General features: G+C 42.7%; 1 protein-coding gene across 2 annotated transcripts in view; it reads left to right on the forward strand.

The window, feature by feature from the left end:
* LOC124595535 (general vesicular transport factor p115) overlaps window positions 1-20,516 on the forward strand; it is a 213,011-nt gene extending 192,495 nt beyond the window's left edge. Inside the window, exons 16-18 of one of the 2 annotated variants that reach the window (XM_047134304.1) lie at window positions 2,755-2,952; window positions 4,301-4,385; window positions 19,905-20,516. In XM_047134304.1, coding sequence (XP_046990260.1) covers window positions 2,755-2,952; window positions 4,301-4,384 — 282 coding nt within the window. In that variant the 3' untranslated portion in view covers window position 4,385; window positions 19,905-20,516. The remainder of the gene's footprint in view (window positions 1-2,754; window positions 2,953-4,300; window positions 4,386-19,904) is intronic. The other variant, XM_047134303.1, reaches the window with a different exon arrangement.
* Window positions 20,517-23,976: the final 3,460 nt, after the last annotated feature.

Raw genomic sequence — 23,976 nt, forward strand, 5'->3', positions numbered from 1 at the left:
CGAACCCCTCATTGTGTGAAGAGCCATGGGCATCCAATCGTTTATGGCCTAGTGGTAGTTTCATTGTCGTACCTCTTTCCATTGATGCTCACTACAGTAGCACATGAACATTTGACTAGCTTCACCATTTTCAAGACACTCATTTACAGGCTCTGCTTAATAATAATCTGCCCTTTGTCGAAGTCACTTATCTCAATGAGTGAGCCCCTGTTATTGTCAGCTCCACTTACATGTTTGTGCTACCACATCATGTGCCCGCTGTGCCACCAGGGAGCATCCATCATCGCAGTGGGGAGTGGTCATAATATTTTGGCTTATCAGTGTATTTTATAATGTTAATTTAACTCTCATAAGATCGCAGTATACAAAATCCAATATATAAATGTAAATATTATTACTTCAGATAAAAAAATAACTCTTGGTAAAAACTCCCATAGCAGCCTGTGCATGTTGTGTTATTGAATGGTGATCATGTAGTTTATTAAAGTTATTTTGTGTGGAAGATCAAACTAAAATAAGAAACAATTTTATTCTTATCACTGTGAGAGGATAAAAGTGCCCAAGATGTGCTGTGTTCATTTGGTCGAACAACAGTTGGCATCAAGATGTCAGTGGCCACCAGAGGGCAAGGAAAATGTTGAGTTTAAACTGTTCTGATCTTGACACACCCACAAGCTCTTTTGTAGAAAGTTTCACTTTATTCTTTTTGGTGTAATTATGGAAAATGGGAGAGAATATATGGAAAGTGAAATACCACAGAATGTAGATATCTCCAGGTAAGACAGTTCATCCTGTGAGTGTACCCATCTATAAGATGTCGTACAATAAATCGTCCATAGCTCATGCCTTGTAATATTTTTCTACACCTATGGCTAGCACTTTGAATACTACATTAACAGTCCAATTGTTTGCAAATGTTGGACCCAGTGTATATTTATATATGAAAATTGGTACAGTTCTACTGTAGGTATTTTCCATCAGTTCCTAGTCATCGTATATCTTTTTGTACAGAAAATGTGATTTGTTATCAGAGTTGAGCTTTAATTGCTTGCTGTAGCATCCGCTATCATGAAATCTGATCACAGTGAAAGCACTTTCCATTGGCCTTTGTTCTCATTGTGCCCAAATCCCACGTAGCTACCCTTTGCATGCCATTGCACCGCAGGCACCATCTGCATCTCTACAAAACTAGAGCTATGACATTTCCCTGGTGTCTAACCCTTGGCTTATCTAATCATCCTATAAACATCATTTTCCTGGTTGTAGTAACATAAAAATTTTGTTAATCATCTGTTTGTGCATTTCTAGCAGAGTTGATGATTCCATTTTACACACAACATTTTGATAACTAAAGTTATCATTAGCTTCTGGTGCTCTGAACATTACGCTCTTATGCGTGCTTTCTGCTTGGTCTCCAACAAGAGAGCAAAGAAAGGTTAGTGCCGAGTCTATATTCACAGCTGAGGTCGACTCTTAAGCACTAACACACTTGATTTCAATGGCTGCTTCACTACCCGAGCCATCTTGATCCTTCCCTCCACCACCAGCTTTTCCGAACAGTGCAGATGGGAGTTATCCTTGCAACACATTTTCCCCTCCCATAATTATTCTGGCCTCAACCTACAGTGACATACTGTCCCCACACCCTTCACCCAACAGTTTCCTCCCCTTCTGCCCTATCATCTCCTCCCCATTCTCATCTCCCACCCTGTTTATATGGAATCCTGTGCCAAACTCTCTCTCTCTCTCTCTCTCTGTGTGTTTCTGTGTCTGTCTCCCCCCCTCCCCCCCCCCCCCCCCCCCCCACACACACACACCCATTCACCACAATCCCTTCCCCTTCCTCTCCCTCATACCATCCAGATTGCTGCTTGTATCTTGTATCCCTTGTGATGTTACATTCCGGCCCGATATGCTGGAGTTGGCGGTCATGTGTACATGAGGTGTCTGTGTTGATGTATCTTCTTTATGGTAAGTTGCAATCTGTCTTTTCCTACATTGTTGAATTCCTACCTTGAGTTTCCATTGTTTGATTTTTTTCCCATAGGTGGTGTTGATTTTGGCCATAGTGACCGCCTCTTCCATTTTTAACAGCACTGTAACTGATATCACTTTCGTTTTGTATTTGCATGTTTTATTGTTATGTCCTAAAGTAAAACAGTATTGGGTAGGCATGTACTCCACTGAACTGCAGCACAGTATTTGTATACAGTAATTAATTTCATAGGTACAGTATACCTGTATGTGGGACTAAATATCCTACTTGCCTTTGCTTTGTTAGACTAACTTGTAATTATGTAAAGAAAATTTCATCACTTTCAGTTGATGACCATGCTTATGTTTGTAATAACTATCCTCATCCTTACTTCAGGTAGGTTCATCTCATCCTACGTCCTAGTGATCTGTCCTTCCTATACCTCTTTCTTTAGTTTCATAAAGCTAGGTTTTGTGTCAGTTTTACTTTTATGTTTGTCTGTCAGCCTACTACGCATTTCACTCCTCAAGGTAATAGCAGTTCTCTTGTACAAATGTATTAGTTTTCACATTTGAATTTTCCTTTGATACAGTTGTCTATAAAATTCCATTGGTGCATTTGTGAGTGAGCTGTGAGGCTGTTTCTTTTAAAAATGTAAACAAATATAATGAGAAAATTGTGATGGTTTTTATCATACTTCATAAGAGGTATATTAAAATCCCAGTTTTAAACAAATTAAATGGTTCTGAAATTAGACATTACATGATATTTTTCAACAGATTTCACAACTGCAGCAGCAACTTCTAGAAACACAAAAACAACTGTCTGCTGAAAAAGATAAAGTAACTTTAATGGAAGCTATTGTAAGTGAAGCAGATACATTGAGGAAAGACCAAGAAGTTTTACTGGAACTTCTAGCAGATCAAGATACAAAGCTGAATGAATATAAGGACAAATTAAGAGCTCTTGGAGAGAAGGTAAAATATATGTAATGATATCTGTTTTTTTAAAAAAGAAAAGTTTATGATCATATTCCTTTGTCACTCCTTTTTAAATTTATTACATGTAGAATGTCTAAATTATGTGTCATTTAATTAAGTACAATAGACAATATATTGCTTAAATAGGATTCAGGCTAATTAGGTTAATGGAAGTTTTTTCATTGTTTAATATTTCTAAAATTTTAAAGAACCTCTCTCACACCGGCCTGATTTAGCTTCACTGATCAGGATAGTAAAAACATGCGTATATTAAGGGAATTTTCATTGACAAAGCAGGCTTATCACATTCACACCGTTCAATACTGTTCTGTCCTGATTAAATTAAGCTTAACTTAAATTCCATAAGGCAGTGAAGCAATTTCGAAGTCTCGGTGCGACGAAAATTGTGAGTCGATCTCCTGGAAACATTTGTAATAATTATTAACTTTCGGTGATCACATGGGGAAGACCGGAGATCTGCTGGTAAGACCGTGTTAGCCTATTTATTTGAAGTAACTGGATATCTTGAGCATTCAAAACGGCAGGTTCGTCCAGTTTAAATCAGACGTTCCCCACTGATCCCGTGCAACACAACGTAGTAAGCAGACACTGTCAATTATAATAATCCGTTAAATAATACGCGAACACACTTACTTTAGTTTAGTTCATGTATTAAATTCCTTCTCATACAGAATCTCATCAAAATGGCAACTCGCTCAACAATACGTACATATAGATCCTTCTTTTACGACTAATCGGCAAGAAGTTTTTATTCTTTTCATAAGAGAAAACATAGATAGCAGAGAAGCTATTCCATGGAGTAAATGGACGCTCCAAGGAATAATTGGGCTTGAAACTACTTTGCATTGATAATCGGTAAGATAAGAAGAGATATTTCGAGATATATACTGAGTTATATAATTTATAAAATTTCTGAAAATATCGCGGAGAGACCGCTGCAAGAGACATTACAATTGCTAAGGCACAATAAAAAGCGAGGAAACACCCATTATAATCTCTTTTCAAAACAAAATGTCAGTTATAGCTATGTAACCTTTTAAACAAAGGAACCTGTGAGAAATAAAAAATGTGCACACTATGGGATGGTAACACAAGTTTTTTTTCGCCCATTGAATCTACGAATTTTTTTTTTTTTTTTTTTTTTTCCATCAAAGCAATAACTAATTCTCATTCTGGAAATAACTCAATTGTTACTCCCCAATCAGCAGTTTAAAAAGAAACAAAACCTAAACATAACAAAAAAATTGTGAAGAGAGAGAATTTACTTGAATGTGTATCCTCTGTTTTGATGCAGACTTCACCAATCTGTGGTATTTTTACTTAGGTTGATGATGATGAAGATGATGTAAGTTCACAAGATGACGAAATGGATGAAGGTATCAGCAGTGCTTCAGGAAAAATTCCTTGAGGTAAGGATATGCCCAATAAGATTTTTAAAAAAATGTATGTTTTGACCTCATGGTGTTAGCCTGGCTAATTTGGATTACCCAGAACTGCTATTACTCAGCCTAAAGAGGTGTGAATGTCATTTCTGTAGGAAATATGAAAATAATTCTAAAGTTTGATGAAAAAGAACTTACAGTGCTTGCATACTAAGAAATTATTTGTTGTGATATTTTTTTATTTTGAACTGCATCATTCCCCTGCGATAAATTTCATTAAAATTATCAACACAGTAGCAGTGATATGCAGTATACTAGAGGCATGTTCTTGTTCTCCACTGGGAAATACTTTGTTTGAGGTTTGACAGAAGAAACCAGACTGATATTGCAAATTTATGTTATTACCAGATATATTTAATTAGTGGTAGAGGCATTCAATATACACTCCTGGAAATTGAAATAAGAACACCGTGAATTCATTGTCCCAGGAAGGGGAAACTTTATTGACACATTCCTGGGGTCAGATACATCACATGATCACACTGACAGAACCACAGGCACATAGACACAGGCAACAGAGCATGCACAATGTCGGCACTAGTACAGTGTATATCCACCTTTCGCAGCAATGCAGGCTGCTATTCTCCCATGGAGACGATCATAGAGATGCTGGATGTAGTCCTGTGGAACGGCTTGCCATGCCATTTCCACCTGGCGCCTCAGTTGGACCAGCGTTCGTGCTGGACGTGCAGACCGCGTGAGACGACGCTTCATCCAGTCCCAAACATGCTCAATGGGGGACAGATCCGGAGATCTTGCTGGTCAGGGTAGTTGACTTACACCTTCTAGAGCACGTTGGGTGGCACGGGATACATGCGGACGTGCATTGTCCTGTTGGAACAGCAAGTTCCCTTGCCGGTCTAGGAATGGTAGAACGATGGGTTCGATGACGGTTTGGATGTACCGTGCACTATTCAGTGTCCCCTCGACGATCACCAGTGGTGTACGGCCTGTGTAGGAGATCGCTCCCCACACCATGATGCCGGGTGTTGGCCCTGTGTGCCTCGGTCGTATGCAGTCCTGATTGTGGCGCTCACCTGCACGGCGCCAAACACGCATACGACCATCATTGGCACCAAGGCAGAAGCGACTCTCATCGCTGAAGACGACACGTCTCCATTCGTCCCTCCATTCACGCCTGTCGCGACACCACTGGAGGCGGGCTGCACGATGTTGGGGCGTGAGCGGAAGACGGCCTAACGGTGTGCGGGACCGTAGCCCAGCTTCATGGAGACGGTTGCGAATGGTCCTCGCCGATACCCCAGGAGCAACAGTGTCCCTAATTTGCTGGGAAGTGGCGGTGCGGTCCCCTACGGCACTGCGTAGGATCCTACGGTCTTGGCGTGCATCCGTGCGTCGCTGCGGTCCGGTCCCAGGTCGACGGGCACGTGCACCTTCCGCCGACCACTGGCGACAACATCGATGTACTGTGGAGACCTCACGCCCCACGTGTTGAGCAATTCGGCGGTACGTCCACCCGGCCTCTCGCATGCCCACTATACGCCCTCGCTCAAAGTCCGTCAACTGCACATACGGTTCACGTCCACGCTGTCGCGGCATGCTACCAGTGTTAAAGACTGCGATGGAGCTCCGTATGCCACGGCAAACTGGCTGACACTGACGGCGGCGGTGCACAAATGCTGCGCAGCTAGCGCCATTCGACGGCCAACACCGCGGTTCCTGGTGTGTCCGCTGTGCCGTGCGTGTGATCATTGCTTGTACAGCCCTCTCACAGTGTCCGGAGCAAGTATGGTGGGTCTGACACACCGGTGTCAATGTGTTCTTTTTTCCATTTCCAGGAGTGTAGAATCCTTTTGAGTCAACACACATCAGCCATTATCCCTTCTGCTGTCCAAAATCTTTCTGCATGTTGCTTTCTGCAAACAGCCCAAAATAATTTATTTTTGCATTTCAGCAGAGCATAAGAACACATCTGTAGTAAAGTGCTTGTCAACCACCACTCAGCTAATGAAGTTTGATGAAGCATTTCACAGTAGAACAACAAAAACTAAGTTCAAAAAATAGTCAAGCACTAATATGACATTAAAGATACCCTCAAAGAAATGCAAGCGAAGTTATCTTCTCTTTTTTCCCCCCTTCATATCTCTCATTTCAGATCTTCACTCATATGTCTCACTTTCGCTAAGTTAATTGTTTGTCTTTTGGTGTTAAGACTTTCAAAGTGGTAAACAAATGAAAGAATACTTTGGCTGAAGATATCATTTATGATCAACTGACTTCCATTTGATCATAGGCAAAACATTCGCAGGAAAAAAATCTCATATTTTTGGAGTGGATCAGGAGTGAACTCGTTATCACACAAGAAGAGAAGTTTGGTTAAAATTATTTATAGCTGAAGACAGACACAACTTACATAAAAAAGTATGACTGTTGTAGAACAAGGTTCATCAACAATATTGGTGCATAAAAATTGGAGCTAATTAACTCACATAGAATAAAATATTTCATCGATTAATATTTTGCATTGATATTTTGAAAGTTGAAGCATAGGCATGTAGTTATGTATGTAAATATTAAGAAAAATACAGCAGGGCGCTTCTGTCATGCTAAGGAAGATTCTATTGGGCATAGCTTGCCACATTTTCTTCCATGATCTGATCTTTGTGAAGTGTCAAGTGTAAGAGGACATATTAGGGTTTAATGCAATAAGTGAAATGTTAAATTCATTACATATATGTAAAGAACTGGAAAGAAGCTACTGGCTGAAGTCCAGTGCTGACTTGCAAAACATGTAGTCTGTGCTAAGATAAAAGTACCAGACCGTGAGCAGAAATTAATGACAGTTCTTGTGGTATCACTCCATAAAATACTGCATAAATTCCGGGAAGTAAACCCCAAATACTGGTATATAATGTAATGAACTGAAGCTGAACACAGTCACCAGTCTTTCACTAGCATAATTCAAAAGAGGGAAATCCTTCACATTAACAAGACTCAATAATAGTGAAAACACTATTTATACAGATGAGCAATAGAATAATATTAAAGATTATTAAATAAAAGAAATTAATTTTTTGGTATAATGAGACATAATTGCCATAGTGAAAGAGAGAAGACTTCTGAAGTGTCTCACACTGTTCAAATATCTGTGGCAATGGAAAGATCTGAGTGGAATTCTACTAATACAAAGAGTGAAGGTAACAATTTACCATGTTGGTGATGTGGTGAATGGTCATTAGGCATATGAACAAGATTCCACTGCTAAGCTTTGGACACTGTTCTTTTTCAGAGCTAACTAATGCAGGAAACAGTCACACAGCTACATTGTACCAGTGCAGCATGTCGACTGGGATGAAATGTTGTGCGAGGTGGAATGGGTGAGAGGAGAAAGGATTGGAGAGAGGAGTGGAGGAAAGGGTCTTTAACAACTAAGAAAGTCAGGCAACAAGGAGCAGGATAGGAATGTGGTACCAGTGAACTCACCCTGGCATAGGCAGGGAGAGATGCATGTGACAACCAATGAAGTGAATTGGAGGATGGCTTGAGAGGTGAAATTGAACAGAGGAAGAGAGAGACTGCAGAAAGGAGTGAGAGTTTGGAATGAATGAAGTATGGGCATGCAGACAGGGATAGGGATGGGGCTGTAGGCTGTCAAATTTCAAGGCCTGGAGGATTTTGAGATAATGGAAATGTCGTGTGGCTAGGGCCTCCCGTCGGGTAGACCGTTCGCCTGGTGCAGGTCTTTCGATTTGACGCCACTTCGGCGACCTGCGTGTCGATGGGGATGAAATGATGATGATTAGGACAACACAACACCCAGTCCCTGAGCGGAGAAAATCTCCGACCTAGCCGGGAATCGAACCCAGGCCCTTACGATTGACAGTCTGTCACGCTGACCACTCAGCTACCGGGGCGGACATTTTGAGATCAAAAAATGTATTGTCAGGACAATTAAGTGGACAGCTGAATGATGGTCATGCCCTCAAAAAAGGCCATACAAAAGTTGCAGCAGAGTTGATATATTGTGTGATTGCTTTCACAGGTGTGTCTGCTTCTGGTAGGGTCATATATACTTATGATGGGACTAGTATAGGATGCACTGGATGGGTGCATAGGACCAGTCTTTCAACTGGGTATTTCACAAGGATATGGCCCATGCAGCAAGGGATTGGGAGTAGATGTAACATACAAATGGCCGGGATATTTTATAGATTGGGTGAGCAGTGCATTATCATTTTGGGAGAAGTGGGCATGTTTCTGGTTAGGATGTTCATCATTTCTGAGTGTGGTATTAGATAGTTGAAGCCCTAGCAAGGGATGTGGTTGAGTTGTTCTAGTCAAGGATGATATTGGGTAATAAGGTGGTGGGATATGCTCCTTTGTAGATAAATCACAAGGCTAGTTGAAGGATTAGTTGCATATCTAGATGTGAAGTACATCATTTTGCAGACTAGATTTGAAGGCTAGTGTGTATCTGTGAAAGTCTTAATAAGATCTTTAGCATATTGTGCAAAGGATTGCTCATCATTGCAGATGCACCCTTGACAGTTGGCAAAAGTTTATGGGAGAGAATTTTTAATTTGGGAGGAGATGGAAACTTCATAATGGAGTTACTGGTGATGGTTGGTGGGCTTGACATGGACAGAGATTTTTCTGGAGCCAACTGCAGTCCATATGAAGCACCTTGTTTCCTTCCATGTGTGGGTGGCAACTTGGCTGTAACGCCATGATTAGGGAACACTGTGTAGTGGATCTGTCTATGTGGTCCTTCCAATACAGTCTCTTTTAGCTTTTATTCTCATGGTCCTGTTACTCTGCCATGACACTGCACGAACTTATAATTCTTGAGTTCATACCCAAGCAGACTTATAGTATAAGAGTGTCTCACTACTTCCAAATACTGAATGACAAACAAGTCTTCAGCAATGATCTTCTGTATTGTTCCAACCATTTGCATCAGTTGTGAAGACAGATCCAAATACCAGTAACTCGTAAACTCAAACACATCGATCAGTACAGCCGTTTTTTTCTGAGGTGTTCACGACAACTTCAAGAGGCGTCACCAAGGTATAAATGTCCACGTCCAGCAAGTGCGACCATGCTCACCGTGTCGCACCTTGTCCCTGCTGTGTTATGTGACTGCATTCACACCTTGTGTACAGATAACAGATAAAGTGTTTAAAAGAGAGGCTATCACCTTTCAGCAGCATAAATGTCCTCAGTGGAACATAGGTCATTCTCACAAATAACCCACGTTACACTGCACAAGCCTAACAATAATTTGTGTTCCTTCATGATGAGGCCTGACAGTAGTCAGAAGAAGAAACTGGAGAGACATTTCCAAGACCATAACAGATCTCTATACCTTCTAGAAAAGTGTAAGAGATACTCAGAGGATCATGGGATTCATCATACAATAGGCAACATTTTGTTCACAAAATTGTACTGGATAAATTTAAGGAACTAATATTTGAGGCAGATTTTTCTACTGCTTTAGTTGATAATCTATTGATAGACTTTGAGGAGAGGGCAGCGAGGATGGCAGCTTTAACACTGATATACTTTTGAAGATATGTTGATTAGACATTCAGGATCCAGCCACATGAATTAGATTCTCTCAGTAGCCTTTTTGGAGTGTTTTAACCCAGTGTAAAGTGTAGAATGGAAATTAAGTATTGTAGAAAGCTAGTATTGTGGACGTAATCTTCTACAGGAGTAGTGATGGAATTCTAGATCATAGTGTTTATAATAAACCAACACATGTAGACAAGGGTGCCCATAACCAGTGGCAAGGGTAGACTGTGGCCACCCCAGCTCTCAGCCAAAATAGTAGTCCAATGTTTTTCTTTCAAGAAAATGATTTGCAAGTCGAAATTACACAGATTTTTAACTGAGTCGGAACTGAAACTATTTTGTGGCTACTGGGAAGTAGACATTTGCCTGTCTAGAATATTAAAAATACTCCATACCCCTGGGTCTAGCCCCCTCCCCCCCCCCCCCCCCCAAACAAACTGTTGTACAGGCAGACCATTATTAGCAGGTAATGATCTACCATCCACTGCACAGTACGTATGCATTCATATCCTTTGGTAGTCAATAGTACAAGCATACATCATCTTAACATATCTGTGTGTAAGCAGAATGGGTATTGTAAGAAACAGGCCTGTTGAGTGTTAAGAGTTCAGATTATATTTGAAGACTTGTGAAGGTGGGTGTATATTAGTTATTTTCCTAACTTATGCTGGGAATATATCTTCAAAATTTGGAGAAGAGGATAAGGGCATCTGATGTATATAAAATAACACATCAGTGTGGGAATATTTGTATAGACAAGACCAGTTGCATGTTTTAGCAAAAGTGTGTGGAATTTTGCCACCATACTAGGCTGGTTACAGTGGCCAGGATCGTGGCTTCCTGTACTGCAGTGAATGACTGTCGCAGGCAGCAAGAGGAGAACTGCACCGGAAATGACCGCGGAGAAGCTCTCGGATGTTGGCACACCAGGTACATTATTGTGCGGCTGCGAGTGTGGCTCCAGTTCACCGCCTGTAATGGAGGGTGAAGCTTTGACAATGGCAGCCACTTGTGCTGGCAAAATGTCAATAAAATCATTAGATGAATGTCGGCCGAAGAACCCGAGACAGAAGCCAATAGGCAGTTTGTCACTATGTCAAGACATTTCATGGATTGATAGTCATGAGTGTTCAGTCTTTGTCAGGTGGAGTACAGATGCTTTATATATTTCTGGAAATTGTTTATGGCTTAAATTTTCCATTGAAATTGTTTTTTTCTACTATGGATAATGATCGAATTTTTTTCCAAGTAAGGAATTTCTTAGACCAAAATCTTAGAAAATCATTTATCTGATAATTCCTCTAGTGGTCCATTCCACATAATTTATTAGTGGTGTAAACTAGAAGAGGAGATAAAACTGTAACAAATTATTTAATGAAATTGAACTTCAGTATCTGCAAAAATAGTTAGTTCTAAGAACTAAAAGAATAAGAGGTTTGGGGGTAAGAATAGGCCCGCGGTCTTCCAGCGTGTTGTAAGAGGCAACTAAAAGGAGACTCAAACGTTTCGACCCTTATGTGATGGTCCCCTCTTGGGTTTGACCACCATATTTCAAAATTATTCCGAAGAGTGAGCCAATTGGGGAAGGGCGCCTTACTTGATGTGTTGTGTCCATCGTGCATCGAGACCTTTAGCCAGCTTATTCGTTGTTGCATTGGTCCCACTCGCTCTCCATCTCTTGGGCGAGGATACATTCTGGGGTGGGATTTCCACCATGTACTCTGCAGCGTCGCTTTCTGTGCTGACGACCATGGACCACTTGCCACCTAATATCCAGCACGGTAGCCAGTCCGTTGTGGTGGGGCCGCCATGTACCATGTTGGTTGTAGCCCTCTGACAACACAGGGATCGCCCTACTGATGCCTGCGCCATTTACTCCCCACGTATGCCAAGGAGTAGATGCCTATCTCCCTGGGGCATCGGGACTCCTGGCAATGGCCATCCTGCCAGGTGTCCCTTGGTGTGACTGGGTGGCACCCGTGGGGAGGGCCCCTTGGTCGGAGTAGGTGGCATCAGGGTGGATGACACGCAATGAATTGTGGCACATCTTCAATTGCTGGTGGCTGATCATCAGCAGTCTCTAAGCGTTCGAGGGCTCACTTTCATGCAAACGTGTATGACCCCAAATTGTTCCCCTCCCTGGCCACACCATAGGAGGAACGAAAGGCTATGAATGACAGCGGTATCTAGTCCATACGAGAGCTCCTTTGTTTCCATGAAGCCTCAGTTCTTTGTAAAGCATTTAGAGGACAAGTTCGGAGAGGTGGAGGGCTTGTCAAAATTGCGGTCGGGATCAGTCTCAATAAAAACAGCATCCTCTGCCCAGTCATGGGCATTACTCACTTGTAAGAAGCTGGGGGGGGGGGGGGGGGGGGGGGAGGATGTTTCTGTTACTAACACACCCCAAAAAAGCTTAAATATGGTCCAGGACATTATCTTCCACAGGGTCCTTCGTTTACAGTCCGATGACAAGCTGCGCACCAACATAGAGCGATGAGGTGTCCATTTCATCCGGCATGTCCACCGGGGTCTGAGAGATAACCACGTTGCCACCAGTGCCTTCATCTTGGCCTTCGAGGATGACACATTACCTGAGAAGGTGAAGGTGAAGGTCGACCGCTGTGATGTTAAGCCATATATCCCTCCCCAATGTGGTGCTTCAAGTGTTAGAAGTTCAGCCATATGTCTTCCGGCATTGCTTCCAGCCTCATATGTCGCAATTGTGGTCGTCCATCCCATCCCGATACTCCATGTGCCCTGCCTCCAATCTGCGTAAACTGCGGATAGCACCATCCCCCTTGCTCGCCGGACTGTAAGATTCTACAGAAGGAACGGAAAATAATGGAATACAAGCCCCTGGACCGACTGACCTACACTGAGGCTAAACGGAAATTTCGATGGCTTCATCCCGTGTGCATGATGTCATCTTATGCCGCCACTGTCACTCCTGTTACAGCTCCATCCGTTGCACCACATACAGTCAGCTCTCAGAGCCAAAGGACCACACCTGCCCCCTTCATGGTGGGGGGCACTTCCCTCCCTGTTGCTCCTGCACAACCTACCTTAGGAGCAGCACCCCCTTAACCATCGGGGACACCAGTCCCCACTTCTAAGCCAGAGAAGCGTAAGTCTTCTTCAGATTTTCTCGCTAGGAAGGGATCCCTTGTGTCACCCCCTTGCCAGGTTCCTACCAGTGGCAAATCAGACACCCGCGAGGGGCTGAAGAAGCCCCAGGTAGCTGGTTGTAGAGCTTCGCGGTCCTCTTCAGTCCCGGAAACTGAATGAAAGAAGCCCTCCCAGTAAGGGCAACCAAAGGAACAGCATGAGAAATCAAAATCAAAGACCCCTAAGACCAAAGAAATTGCGGTCGCATCCACTCCACCGCTACCTACAAGCTCTGCATCTGAGGACGTAGTGGAGATTCTGGCATCCGCTGAGGGCCTAGATCTCGCCGGTCCCTCAGACATGATGGATGTCGCTCCCGTCGGTACTCAGTCGGTGGCAGCAGGTGACCCAGTGGCGTAATCTAACTCCTCGGTCCTTTCATGTCTTTCTCAGCCATGGACAATGTCATCCTTCAATGGAATTGCAGCATTTTTTTCCACCATCTTTCTGAGCTCCAGCAACTTCACAGCCTGCACCCTTTCCTCTGCATTGCTCTTCACGAAACTTGGTTTCCGGCGATGCGAACCCCCACCCTCCGTGGCTATCGGGTTATTATAAGAACTGGGCAGCTTATGAGAGGGTATCTGGTGGCGTCTGCATCTACGTCCTTCAGTCCCTTTACAGTGAGTCTGTCCCTCTACAAACACTTTTAAAGGCTGTTGATGTTTGGGTGTGGATGCCTCGGGCTGTTACTGTCTGCAGTCTCTATCTTCTGCCAGATGATGATGTCCTGCAGCATGTCCTGGCTGCGCTGATAGACTAATTGCCGCCACCTTTTTTGTTACTAGGCGACTTCAACACCCATAACCCTCTGTGGGGTGGATCAGTGGCAACAGGCTGAGGCAGCATCGTTGAGCAAGTATTGTCCCAGCTCGACCTTTCTCTTTTAAATACTGGTGCCTCCAAACATTTCAGTGTGGCGCATGGCACGTACTCAGCCATTCGCCTTTCGATCTGCAGCCGTAGCCTATTACCATCTGTCCAATGGAGTGTGCATGATGACTTGTAGTGACCACTTTCCGATCTTACTGTCACTGCCACAGAGTCACTCTTCTGGCGCCCCTGCAGATGGGCTATAAATAAGGCTGACTGGGACTTGTTCACCTCCATTGCCACTATTGAGCCTCTTACCAATGACACCATTGATGTGGTGGTTCACTCAGTCACCACCGGCATCGTAACTGCCGCAGAATCTGCCATTCCCTGTTCTTCTGGGTCCCCTCGGCGGAGGTCTGTGCCTTGGTGGTCGCTCGAGATAGCCGAGGCGATTAAAGATCGCAGGCGGGCACTCCAGCGTCACAAGCGGCATCCTTCATTGGAACACCTCATCGCATTTAAACGGCTCTGTGCGCGAGCCCACTGCCTCATTCGCCAACGTAAGCAGGAGTGCTGGGAAAAGTATATGTCTCCACCATTGGCCTCCGTACCTCTCCATCGCAGGTTTGGGCCAAGATCAGGCGACTCTGTGGCTATGAACCCCCGTCAGCGTACCTGCGCTTTCACTGAATGGAGCAGTCTGTACTGACTCAGTCACAAGTACAAACCGCTTAGCGGAGCATTTTGCTCAGAGTTCTGCTTCTGCACATTACCCACTGGCCTCCTCCTCCTCCCTGAAATAACAGTTGGAACGTTGGAGCCTTTCATTTCACACGCTCCGCCCTGAATTGTACAATGCTCCATTCAGTGAGTGGGAATTCCACAGTGCCCTAGCCGCTTGCCCTGATACGGCTCCTGGGCCAGATCACATCCACTGTCAGATGCTTAAACACCTCTCGGTGGACTGCCAGGGATGCCTCCTAGACCTTTTCAACTGTATCTGGGTTGAGGGTGAGTTCCCGTCACAATGGCGGGAAAGCATCGTAATCCTAGTGTTGAAACCTGGCAAGAACCCACTGGAGGTGTACAGCTACCGCCCCATTAACCTCACCAACGTTCTTTGCAAGTTGCTTGAACGCGTGGTGAGCTGGAGGTTGAGTTGGCTACTTGAGTCTCAGGGCCTTCTGGCTCCGTCTCAGGGTGGGTTCTGTAAGGGCCGCACTGCCGCCGATAATCTGGTGTGCCTGGAGTCTGCCATCCGTACGGCCTTCGCCTGCCATCAGCATCTGGTCGCCGTCTTTTTTGACATGCGGAAGGCATATGATAAGACATGGCAACATCACATCCTCTCTACGCTTGGGGTCTTCGGGGTCTGCTCCCGATTTTCATCTACATCTACATCCATACTCCGCAAGCCACCTGACGGTGTGTGGCGGAGGGTACCTTGAGTACCTCTATCAGTTCTCCCTTTTATTCCAGTCTCGTATTGTTCGTGGAAAGAAGGATTGTCGGTATGCCTCTGTGTGGGCTCTAATCTCTCTGATTTTATCCTCATGGTCTCTTCGCGAGATATACGTAGGAGGGTAACAATATACTGCTCGACTCTTCGGTGAAGGTATGTTCTCGAAACTTCAACAAAAGTCCATACCAAGCTACTGAGCGTCTCTCCTGCAGAGTCTTCCACTGGAGTTTATCTATGATCTCCGTAACGCTTTCGTGATTACTAAATGATCCTGTAACAAAGCGCGCTGCTCTCTGTTGGATCTTCTCTATCTCTTCTATCAACCCTATCTGGTACGGATCCGACACTGCTGAGCAGTATTCAAGCAGCGGGCAACAAGCGTACTGTAACCTACTTTCTTTGTTTTCGGATTGCATTTCCTTAGGATTCTTCCAATGAATCTCAGTCTGGCATCTGCTTTACCGACAATCGTCTTTATATGATCATTCCATTTTAAATCACTCCTAATGCGTACTCCCAGATAATTTATGGCATTAACTGCTTCTGTGTGAACTGTGAAACATGGACGATGAATAGTTCAGACAAGAAGAGAATAGAAGCTTTCGAAATGTGGTGCTACAGAAGAATGCTGAAGATTAGATGGGTAGATCACATAACTAATGAGGAGGTGTTGAATAGGATTGGGGAGAAGAGAATTTTGTGGCACAACTTGACTAGAAGAAGGGATCGGTTGGTAGGACGTGTTCTGAGGCATCAAGGGATCACCAATTTAGTATTTGAGGGCAGCGTGGAGGGTAAAAGTCGTAGAGGGAGACCAAGAGATGAATACACCAAGCAGATTCAGAAGGATGTAGGTTGCAGTAGGTACTGGGAGATGAAGAAGCTTGCACAGGATAGAGTAGCGTGGAGAGCTGCATCAAACCAGTCTCAGGACTGAGGACCACAACAACAACAATAACAACAACTGCTTGCTTCCAGTTGCTGACCTGCTATATTGTAGCTAAATGATAAGGGATCTTTCTTTCTATCTATTCGCAGCACATTACACTTGTCTACATTGAGATTCAATTGCCATTACCTGCACCATGCTCCAATTCACTGCAGATCCTCCTGCATTTCAGTACAATTTTCCATTGTTACAACCCTCGATATACCACAGCATCATCCGCAAAAAGCCTCAGTGAACTTCCGATGTCATCCACAAGGTCATTTATGTATATTTTCTGTCACTTCATTCCTTCCATGTGCAAGTTGTGGCCTCCCATAGTTCCTCCCGAGTTCAGGAGAATGGGGTACCGCAACGATCTGTCTTAAGTGTCCGGCCCTTTTTAATTGCAATTAATGGGCTCGCTGTGGCGGTGGGAATGGGCTCGCTGTGGCGGTGGGAATGGGCTCGCTACGGCGGTGGGAATGTCTGTCTCAGCTTCCTTGTATGCTGACAACTTCTGCATTTACTGTAGCTCCACTGTCATTGCAGCTGCTGAACGGCAACTGCAGGACGCTATCCACAAAGCGCTGTCTTGGGCTGTGGCGCATGGCTTCCAGTTTTCAGCTGCCAAGACATGCGTTATGCATTTCTGCCGGCAGTGCACTGTTCACCCTGAGCAACAGCTTTATCTTGACGGCGGACCTCTTGCTGTGGTGGAGATACATCGGCTTTTGGGATTGGTTTTTGATATCTGGCTGACTTGCCTCCCTCATATTCGGCAGCTTAAACAGACGCGCTGGCGACATCTTAACTCTCTCTTTTGCTTGCGTCACACCATCTGGGGTGCCGATCGGTCTACCCTTCTACAGCTGTACCAGGCCAGTCCCGTCTAGATTATGGGAGCCTGGCTTACGGTTCGGCATCCCCTTCCGCATGGCAGTTGCTGGACCCCATCCTTCACAGCGGGATTCGTCTCGCCACTGGAGCTTTCCGGACAAGCCCTGTCAATAGCATACTTGTGGAGGCAGGTGTCCCCCCATTGCGGTTCTGGCGCCAACGATTACTGGCCGCTTATGCTACACACGTTTGTAGCTTGCCTGGGCATCCCAATTATCGTCTCCTGTTCCCTCAGTCGGTCATCCATCTTCCGGAACAATGGCCCCGGTCAGGATGTACGATTGCGGTTCGCATCAGAGCTCTTCTCTCTGGGCTTGAGGTTTTCCCTCTTCCACCTCTTTTCTGGACCTCTCTGCGTATACCCCCATGGTGTGTGCCCCGCCCGTGCCTTTGGCTCGAATTGGCACAGGGCCCGAAGGACTCAGCCCTCCTGAGGCCCTCTGCCGCTACTTTCTTTCAATCCTTGCCGCGTTTCAAGGCTCCGACGTTGTCTATACTCATGGTTCAATGGTTGCTGGTTGTGTCGGTTATGCTCTTACTCTAGGGGATCATTATGAACAACACTCATTGCTGGCTGGCTGCAGTGTTTTCTCTGCCAAGCTGGTTGCCATCTTTCGCGCCCTAGAGTATATCCGCTCCTGCTCAGGTGAGACCTTAGTTACCTGTAGTGACTCCCTGAGCGGTTTACAAGCTATCAACCAGTGTTTTCCTTGCTCTCGCCTGGTGATGGCTATCCAGGAGTCCCTCCATACTCTTGCTGCTCTTTGGTCTTTGTGTGGACCCCAGGTCATGTCGGCATCCCAGAAAATGAACGTGTTGACACGCTGGACAGACAGGCGGTCGGTACACCAGCCTTGGAGATTGGCCTTTCGGAGAGTGACCTCAGGTCAGTTTTGCGGCATTATGTACTTCGCACCTGGGGTGAAGAATGGCGCACCCTTCCTTGACTCAGCAAACTTCGGGCCATCAAGGAGGCTACCGGTGCGTGGTGCTCCTCCTTGCGGGTCTCTCTCAAGGACTCTGTTGTCCTCTGCCAGCTGCACATTGGCCACACCTCGATAAAACACAGCTATTTATTATGCCGTGAGGACCCACTTTTGTCACTGCGCGTCAGCTTTGAAGGTGGTCCACATCTTGTTGGACTACCCGCTTTTAACTCCGCTCAGGCAGACGTTTGTGCTGCCTGATATGTTTCCTGCACTTTTATCAGATGACATTGTGATGGCAGATTTAGTTTTGAGTTTTATTTGTGCTGGGGGTTTTTATTGCTTGGTCTAAGCGTTTCTACCCCCCCCCCCCCTCTTTGTGTGTGTGTGTGTGTGTGTGTGTGTGTGTGTGTGTGTGTGTGTGTGTAGTCTGGCTTTGGCCTATGATTTTAGAGTGGAGATTTTAGTGCGTTTCTTGGTGGTTGGCTTTTCCTTTTTTGTTTCTATGGTCGGTCAACCTCTGTCACACTCGGTGTGATTTTAATTCCTTTTTTCTGGTGTCTTTCTTGCCCTGTGTTGTCTCTTGTCATCTCCATTGTTTGTCCTTATTCTTTGTGGGTGTTTATAGTTTGTGGAAAAAGGGGTGATGGCCCTAGTAGTCTGGTCCCTTCAGTCCCACAAACCAACCAATAAGGGGACTAATGGTTGTCAGCAAACAAATGCAGTATCAAACAAGTGGTATAAATTTGTAACTGTTTTTTCTCAATATATATGATTCTCAGTTATTTGTAACTGATTTGGGCTCATTTATATCTTTCTCTGCATTACTTCTCAAAATAGTTTTGAGATTAATTGTTTGAAGGTAACAAGTTTGCTGCTGTATTTCATAGTGTCAGCAACACAAACCAGTGAAAGAGTAAAGAGCCTTAGCAGCAGTACTAAGAGTAATTAAGAAATCACCAATTTTTAGTGCCTTCCATGAGGCACATATAACATAGTTGAAATATGTTAGAAATAAAACACTACCTTATACTAAACATGAAATTGTAGTAATCATTATTTACTTGGAAAAATGCATGACGACACAGTACTGTCTTATAGAATTGTTTATTAACAACTGGTTTCAGTCATACACCATATTCCCAGTGAAAATGGTTTTTAAATTGGCTACATCACATGATGTACAGGCCTTCAAGTATGAAGGATAACATGATCAAGTCAAAATGTAACAAACGTTTAACATAGTTATTTGGTAACAAAGTAATGGCTCAATCAACATCAAGCAGAAACTCAAAAATATTTTGCTTCCTGTTGATGGAGCCACTGCTTTCCTACTGAATACCTATGTTAAATGTTTGCCACACTTTTGATTGGCCATGTTCTTCATACTTTAAGACATTTATGTGGTGTGATATTGCCGTTGTAAAAGTTATTCCACCATGAAGATGGACTACGACCTAAACCGGTTGTAACTAAACAATTTTATAAGACAGTACTGTGTTTTCATGCATTTTTCCAAGTATATCACTGCTGTTAATGTATTCCTGAAAAATATGTCTGAATCATTATTACGACAAAAAAGTACATATTTGTAATATATATGACAAACTGAGAAAGTCTTATTGTTCAGTTGTTTACTTACTAGCTTCTATAACTGCCAAGTGTATTGTTAATGCCATTTAATTACACTAGCATTTGTATTTGAACAAATTCTTGTGACAAATTTTTCTTCTGACAATATATTTCTGTTGTTTCAGCAGTCATCCACTCGACTACATTTTTATCTGTTGTTCGCAAAATAAGTTACACCAGCTGCACTGATTTTGCTGGGAACTGTAAAAGTTCTGTTACTGTATCATAACAGAAATTTTAATCTGGTCAAGGAGAACAATAAGATTGTGTAATCGTGGTACTGGCTTGAGCGAAATCTCTGTATAATCTGTACATAGTCGACTAGCTCTATATCAACTATTGTATGTTTTGTGTACATAGTGCTTCTTTTGTAAATTTTTTGTTAAAAAAATCTGAGTTTAATTTCATGTAAGTAATTTGTATTGTATTGCTCCATTGCTTTGCATTTTGAATGGTGTTGCAGTTACTGATCTCTTCATATTAAATAAGTAGTTCTTCGAGTACCTTATATTTACGAATCATAAGGGACACAAGCAATGCGTCACTGCATCTGTAATGCAACATTTCATCTCAGTTATGTTATTCCTATGTGCAATGACTAAAGCACTGGTAATAAATTGTGTGTGACACCAATACATTGTTAGTTTTGGTGCCTAAATTGTAATAATATTAATAGAAGTTACGCAACACATCTGCACAAAAATAATGTGGAACAATAAAACCATTGTATAGCTTTTTATGTTGTTGTTTATTAATCTGAAAACCACATGCATTCTCAGTGCCAACCCTGAAGGAAAAAAAAATACTCAACTTGGTATTTGTTTATATTAAATTTATTAGTGACAGTGTTGTTAGTATAATGTTAATGGTATAGTAACCAGTTGTTGTTGTTGTTGTTGTTTTGGTGGTGGTGGTGGTCTTGGTTTTCACTCCAGAGACTGGTCTGATGCAGCTCTCCATGATACTCTATCATGTGCAAGCTTCTTCATCTCTGAGTAACTACTGCAACCTACATCCTTCTGAATTTGCATAGTGTATTCATCTCTTGGTCCCCCTCTATGATTTTTACCCACCACGCTTCCCTCCAATACTAAATTGGTGATCCTTCAGAACATGTCCTACCAACTGATCCCTTCTTTTAGTCAGGTTGTGCCACGAATTCCTGTTCTCTCTAATTCTATTCAGTACCTCCTCATTAGTTACATGATCTCTCATCTAATCTTCAGCATTCTTCTGTAGCACCACTTTCCGAAAGCTTCTATTCTCTTATATGAACTATTATTGTCCATGTTTCACTTCCATATATGGCTACACTCCACACAAATACTTTCAGAAAAGACTTCCTGACACTTAAATCTATACTTGATGTTAACAAATTTCTATTCTTCAGAAATGCTTTCATTGCCATAGCCAGTCTACATTTTATATCATCTCTACTTCGAACATCATCAGTTATTTTGCTGTCCAAATAGCAAAACTCATCTACTACTTTAAGTGTCTCATTTCCTAATCTAATTCCCTCAGCATCATCTGATTTAATTCGAATCCAGTCCGTTATCCTCATTTTGCTTTTGTTGATGTTCATCTTATATCCTCCTTCCAAGACCCTGTCCATTCCAGTCAACTGCTCTTCCAAGTCCTTTGCTGTCTGTGACAGAATTACAGTGTCATCGGCAAACCTCAAAGTTTTTATTTCTTCTCCCTGGATTTTAATTCCTACTCCAAATTTTTCTTTTGTTTCCTTTACTGCTTGCTCAATATACAGAATGAATAACATCGGAGAGAGGCTACAACCCTGTCTTACTGCTTTCGCAACCACTGCTACCTTTTCATGCCCCTCGGCTTTTATAACTGCCGTCTGGTTTCTGTAGAAATTGTTAATAGCCTTTCGCTCCCTGTACTTTACCACTGCCACCTTCAGGATTTGAAAGAGTATTCCAGTCAACAATGTCAAAAGATTTCTGTAAGTCTACAACTACTAGAAATGTAGATTTGCTTTTCCATAAGCTATCTTCTAAGATAAGTCATAGGGTCAGTACTGCCTCATGTGTTCCAACATTTCTATGGAACCCAAACTGATCTTCCCCGAGGTCAGCTTCTACCAGTTTTTCCATTCACCAGTAAAGACTTCGTAATAGTATTTTGCAACCGTGACATATTAAACTGATAGTTCAGCAATTTTCACACTTGTTAGCACATGCTTTCTTTGGAATTGGAGAGTATTTCACCTGTCTCATACATCTTGTTCACCGGATGGAAGAGTTTTGTCATGGCTGGCTCTCCCAAGCAGTTCTGATGGACTGTTGTCTACTCCTGGGGCCTTTTTTTGACTTAAGTCTTTCAGTGCTCTGTCAAATTGTTCGTGCAGTATCATATCTCCCATTTTATCTTCATCTATGTCCTCTTCCATTTCCATAATATTGTCCTCAAGTACATCACCCTTGTATAGACCCTCTATATACTCCTTCCACATGTCTGCTTTCCCTTCTTTGCTTAGGACTGATTTTCCATCTGAACTCTTGATATTCATACATGTGGTTCACTTTTCTCCAAAGATCTCTTGAATTTTCCTATAGACAGTATCTATCTTACCCCTAGTGAGATAAGCCTCTACATCCTTACATTGGTCCTCTTGCCATGCCTGCTTAGCCATTTTACATTTCCTGTTGATCTCATTTTTGAGACGTTTTTATTCCTTTTCGCCTGCTTCATTTACTACATTGTTATATTTTCTCCTTTCATCAATTAAATTCAATATTCTTTCTGTTACCCAAGGATTTTTACTAGCCCTCATCATTTTACCTACTTGATCCTCTGGTACATTCACTATTTCATCTCTCAAAGCTACCCATTCTTCTTTTACTGTATTTCTTTCCCATGTATTTGTCAATTGTTCCCTAATGCTCTTTGAAACTCTCTACAACCTCTGGTTCTTTCAGTTTATCAAGGTCTCATCTCCTTAAATTCATACCTTTTTGCAGTTTCCTCAGTTTTAATCTACAAATCATAACCAAAAAATTGTGGTCAGAGTCCACATCTACCCTTGGAAGTGTCTTAAAATTTAAAACATGGTTCCTAAATCTCTGTCTTACCATTATATAATCTATCTGAAAGCTTCTAGTGCCTCTTCCATATATGCAACCTTCTTTCATGAGTCTTAAACAAAGTGTTAGCTATGATTAAGTTATGCTCTACGCAAAATTCTACCAGGCAGCTTCCCTATTTCATTCCTTACCCTCAGTCCATATTCTTCTACTACTTTTCCTTCTCTTCCTTTCCGTACTATCAAATTCCCAATTACTATTAAATTTTTGTCTCTCTTAAATATCTGAATAATTTCATTTATTACATCATACATTTCTTCAATATCTTCACCATGTGCAGAGCTAGTTGGCATATAAGCTTGTACTACTGTGGTAGGTGTGGGCTTCGTGTCTGTCTTGGCTACAATAATGCGTTCACTATGCTGTTCACAGCAGCTTATCCATGCTCCTATTTATTATTCCAATTAGTAATAATGAATAGTCACTCAAACACCATAGTGTTATTGACATACTTTATGACTTCATCTGTAGGACTAGGGTTAAATAGATGCTAGCAAGTTGGTTTTCAGAAAATAGACCTTATGCTTCACTAAGAAGTAGTTCATAACGTCATCACTCGTTTGGCCTGTGAACTTTCTGCCCATCATACACTGTTTCAGCATTACAAATGTTGTCATATGTAGTGAATTTATGTTGATGAATCTTATCTGCTTTATGACAGCTTATAACAACATATTAAACATGTCAAAAGAAAATAAAGTTGAGTGCTGTTGTTTGGATAGTGTCCACTACATTTGAAAAGTTTCACACTGGTATAGATTGAAAGCTTTCAATGGTCATATATACAGTTGTAGTTATTATTTACAGTGATAAGTTAAAATTGTAAATTTATTTTGATATCATCCATTTACTTTCAAGCTGGTTGGTAAATCTGCATAGTATTTACAGATAGATGCCTTACAAAAAGATTTTTCAGTCTCAGCACTTTTGGGGATTCTACTTCGGCGTGCTAGTAACATAAACTGTACTACAGTCCTACACATGACAACTCATTTGATTTGGTGGAGAGGACTGGAGTCACTCAAATTCCAGCCACAACTTGTATAGTTATTGTTATTAATAATTAATATTAAGGGCTTAAAGCACACCATCA

This window comes from Schistocerca americana, chromosome 2 (genome assembly GCF_021461395.2).
Source record: "Schistocerca americana isolate TAMUIC-IGC-003095 chromosome 2, iqSchAmer2.1, whole genome shotgun sequence".
Lineage (NCBI taxonomy): Eukaryota > Metazoa > Arthropoda > Insecta > Orthoptera > Acrididae > Schistocerca > Schistocerca americana.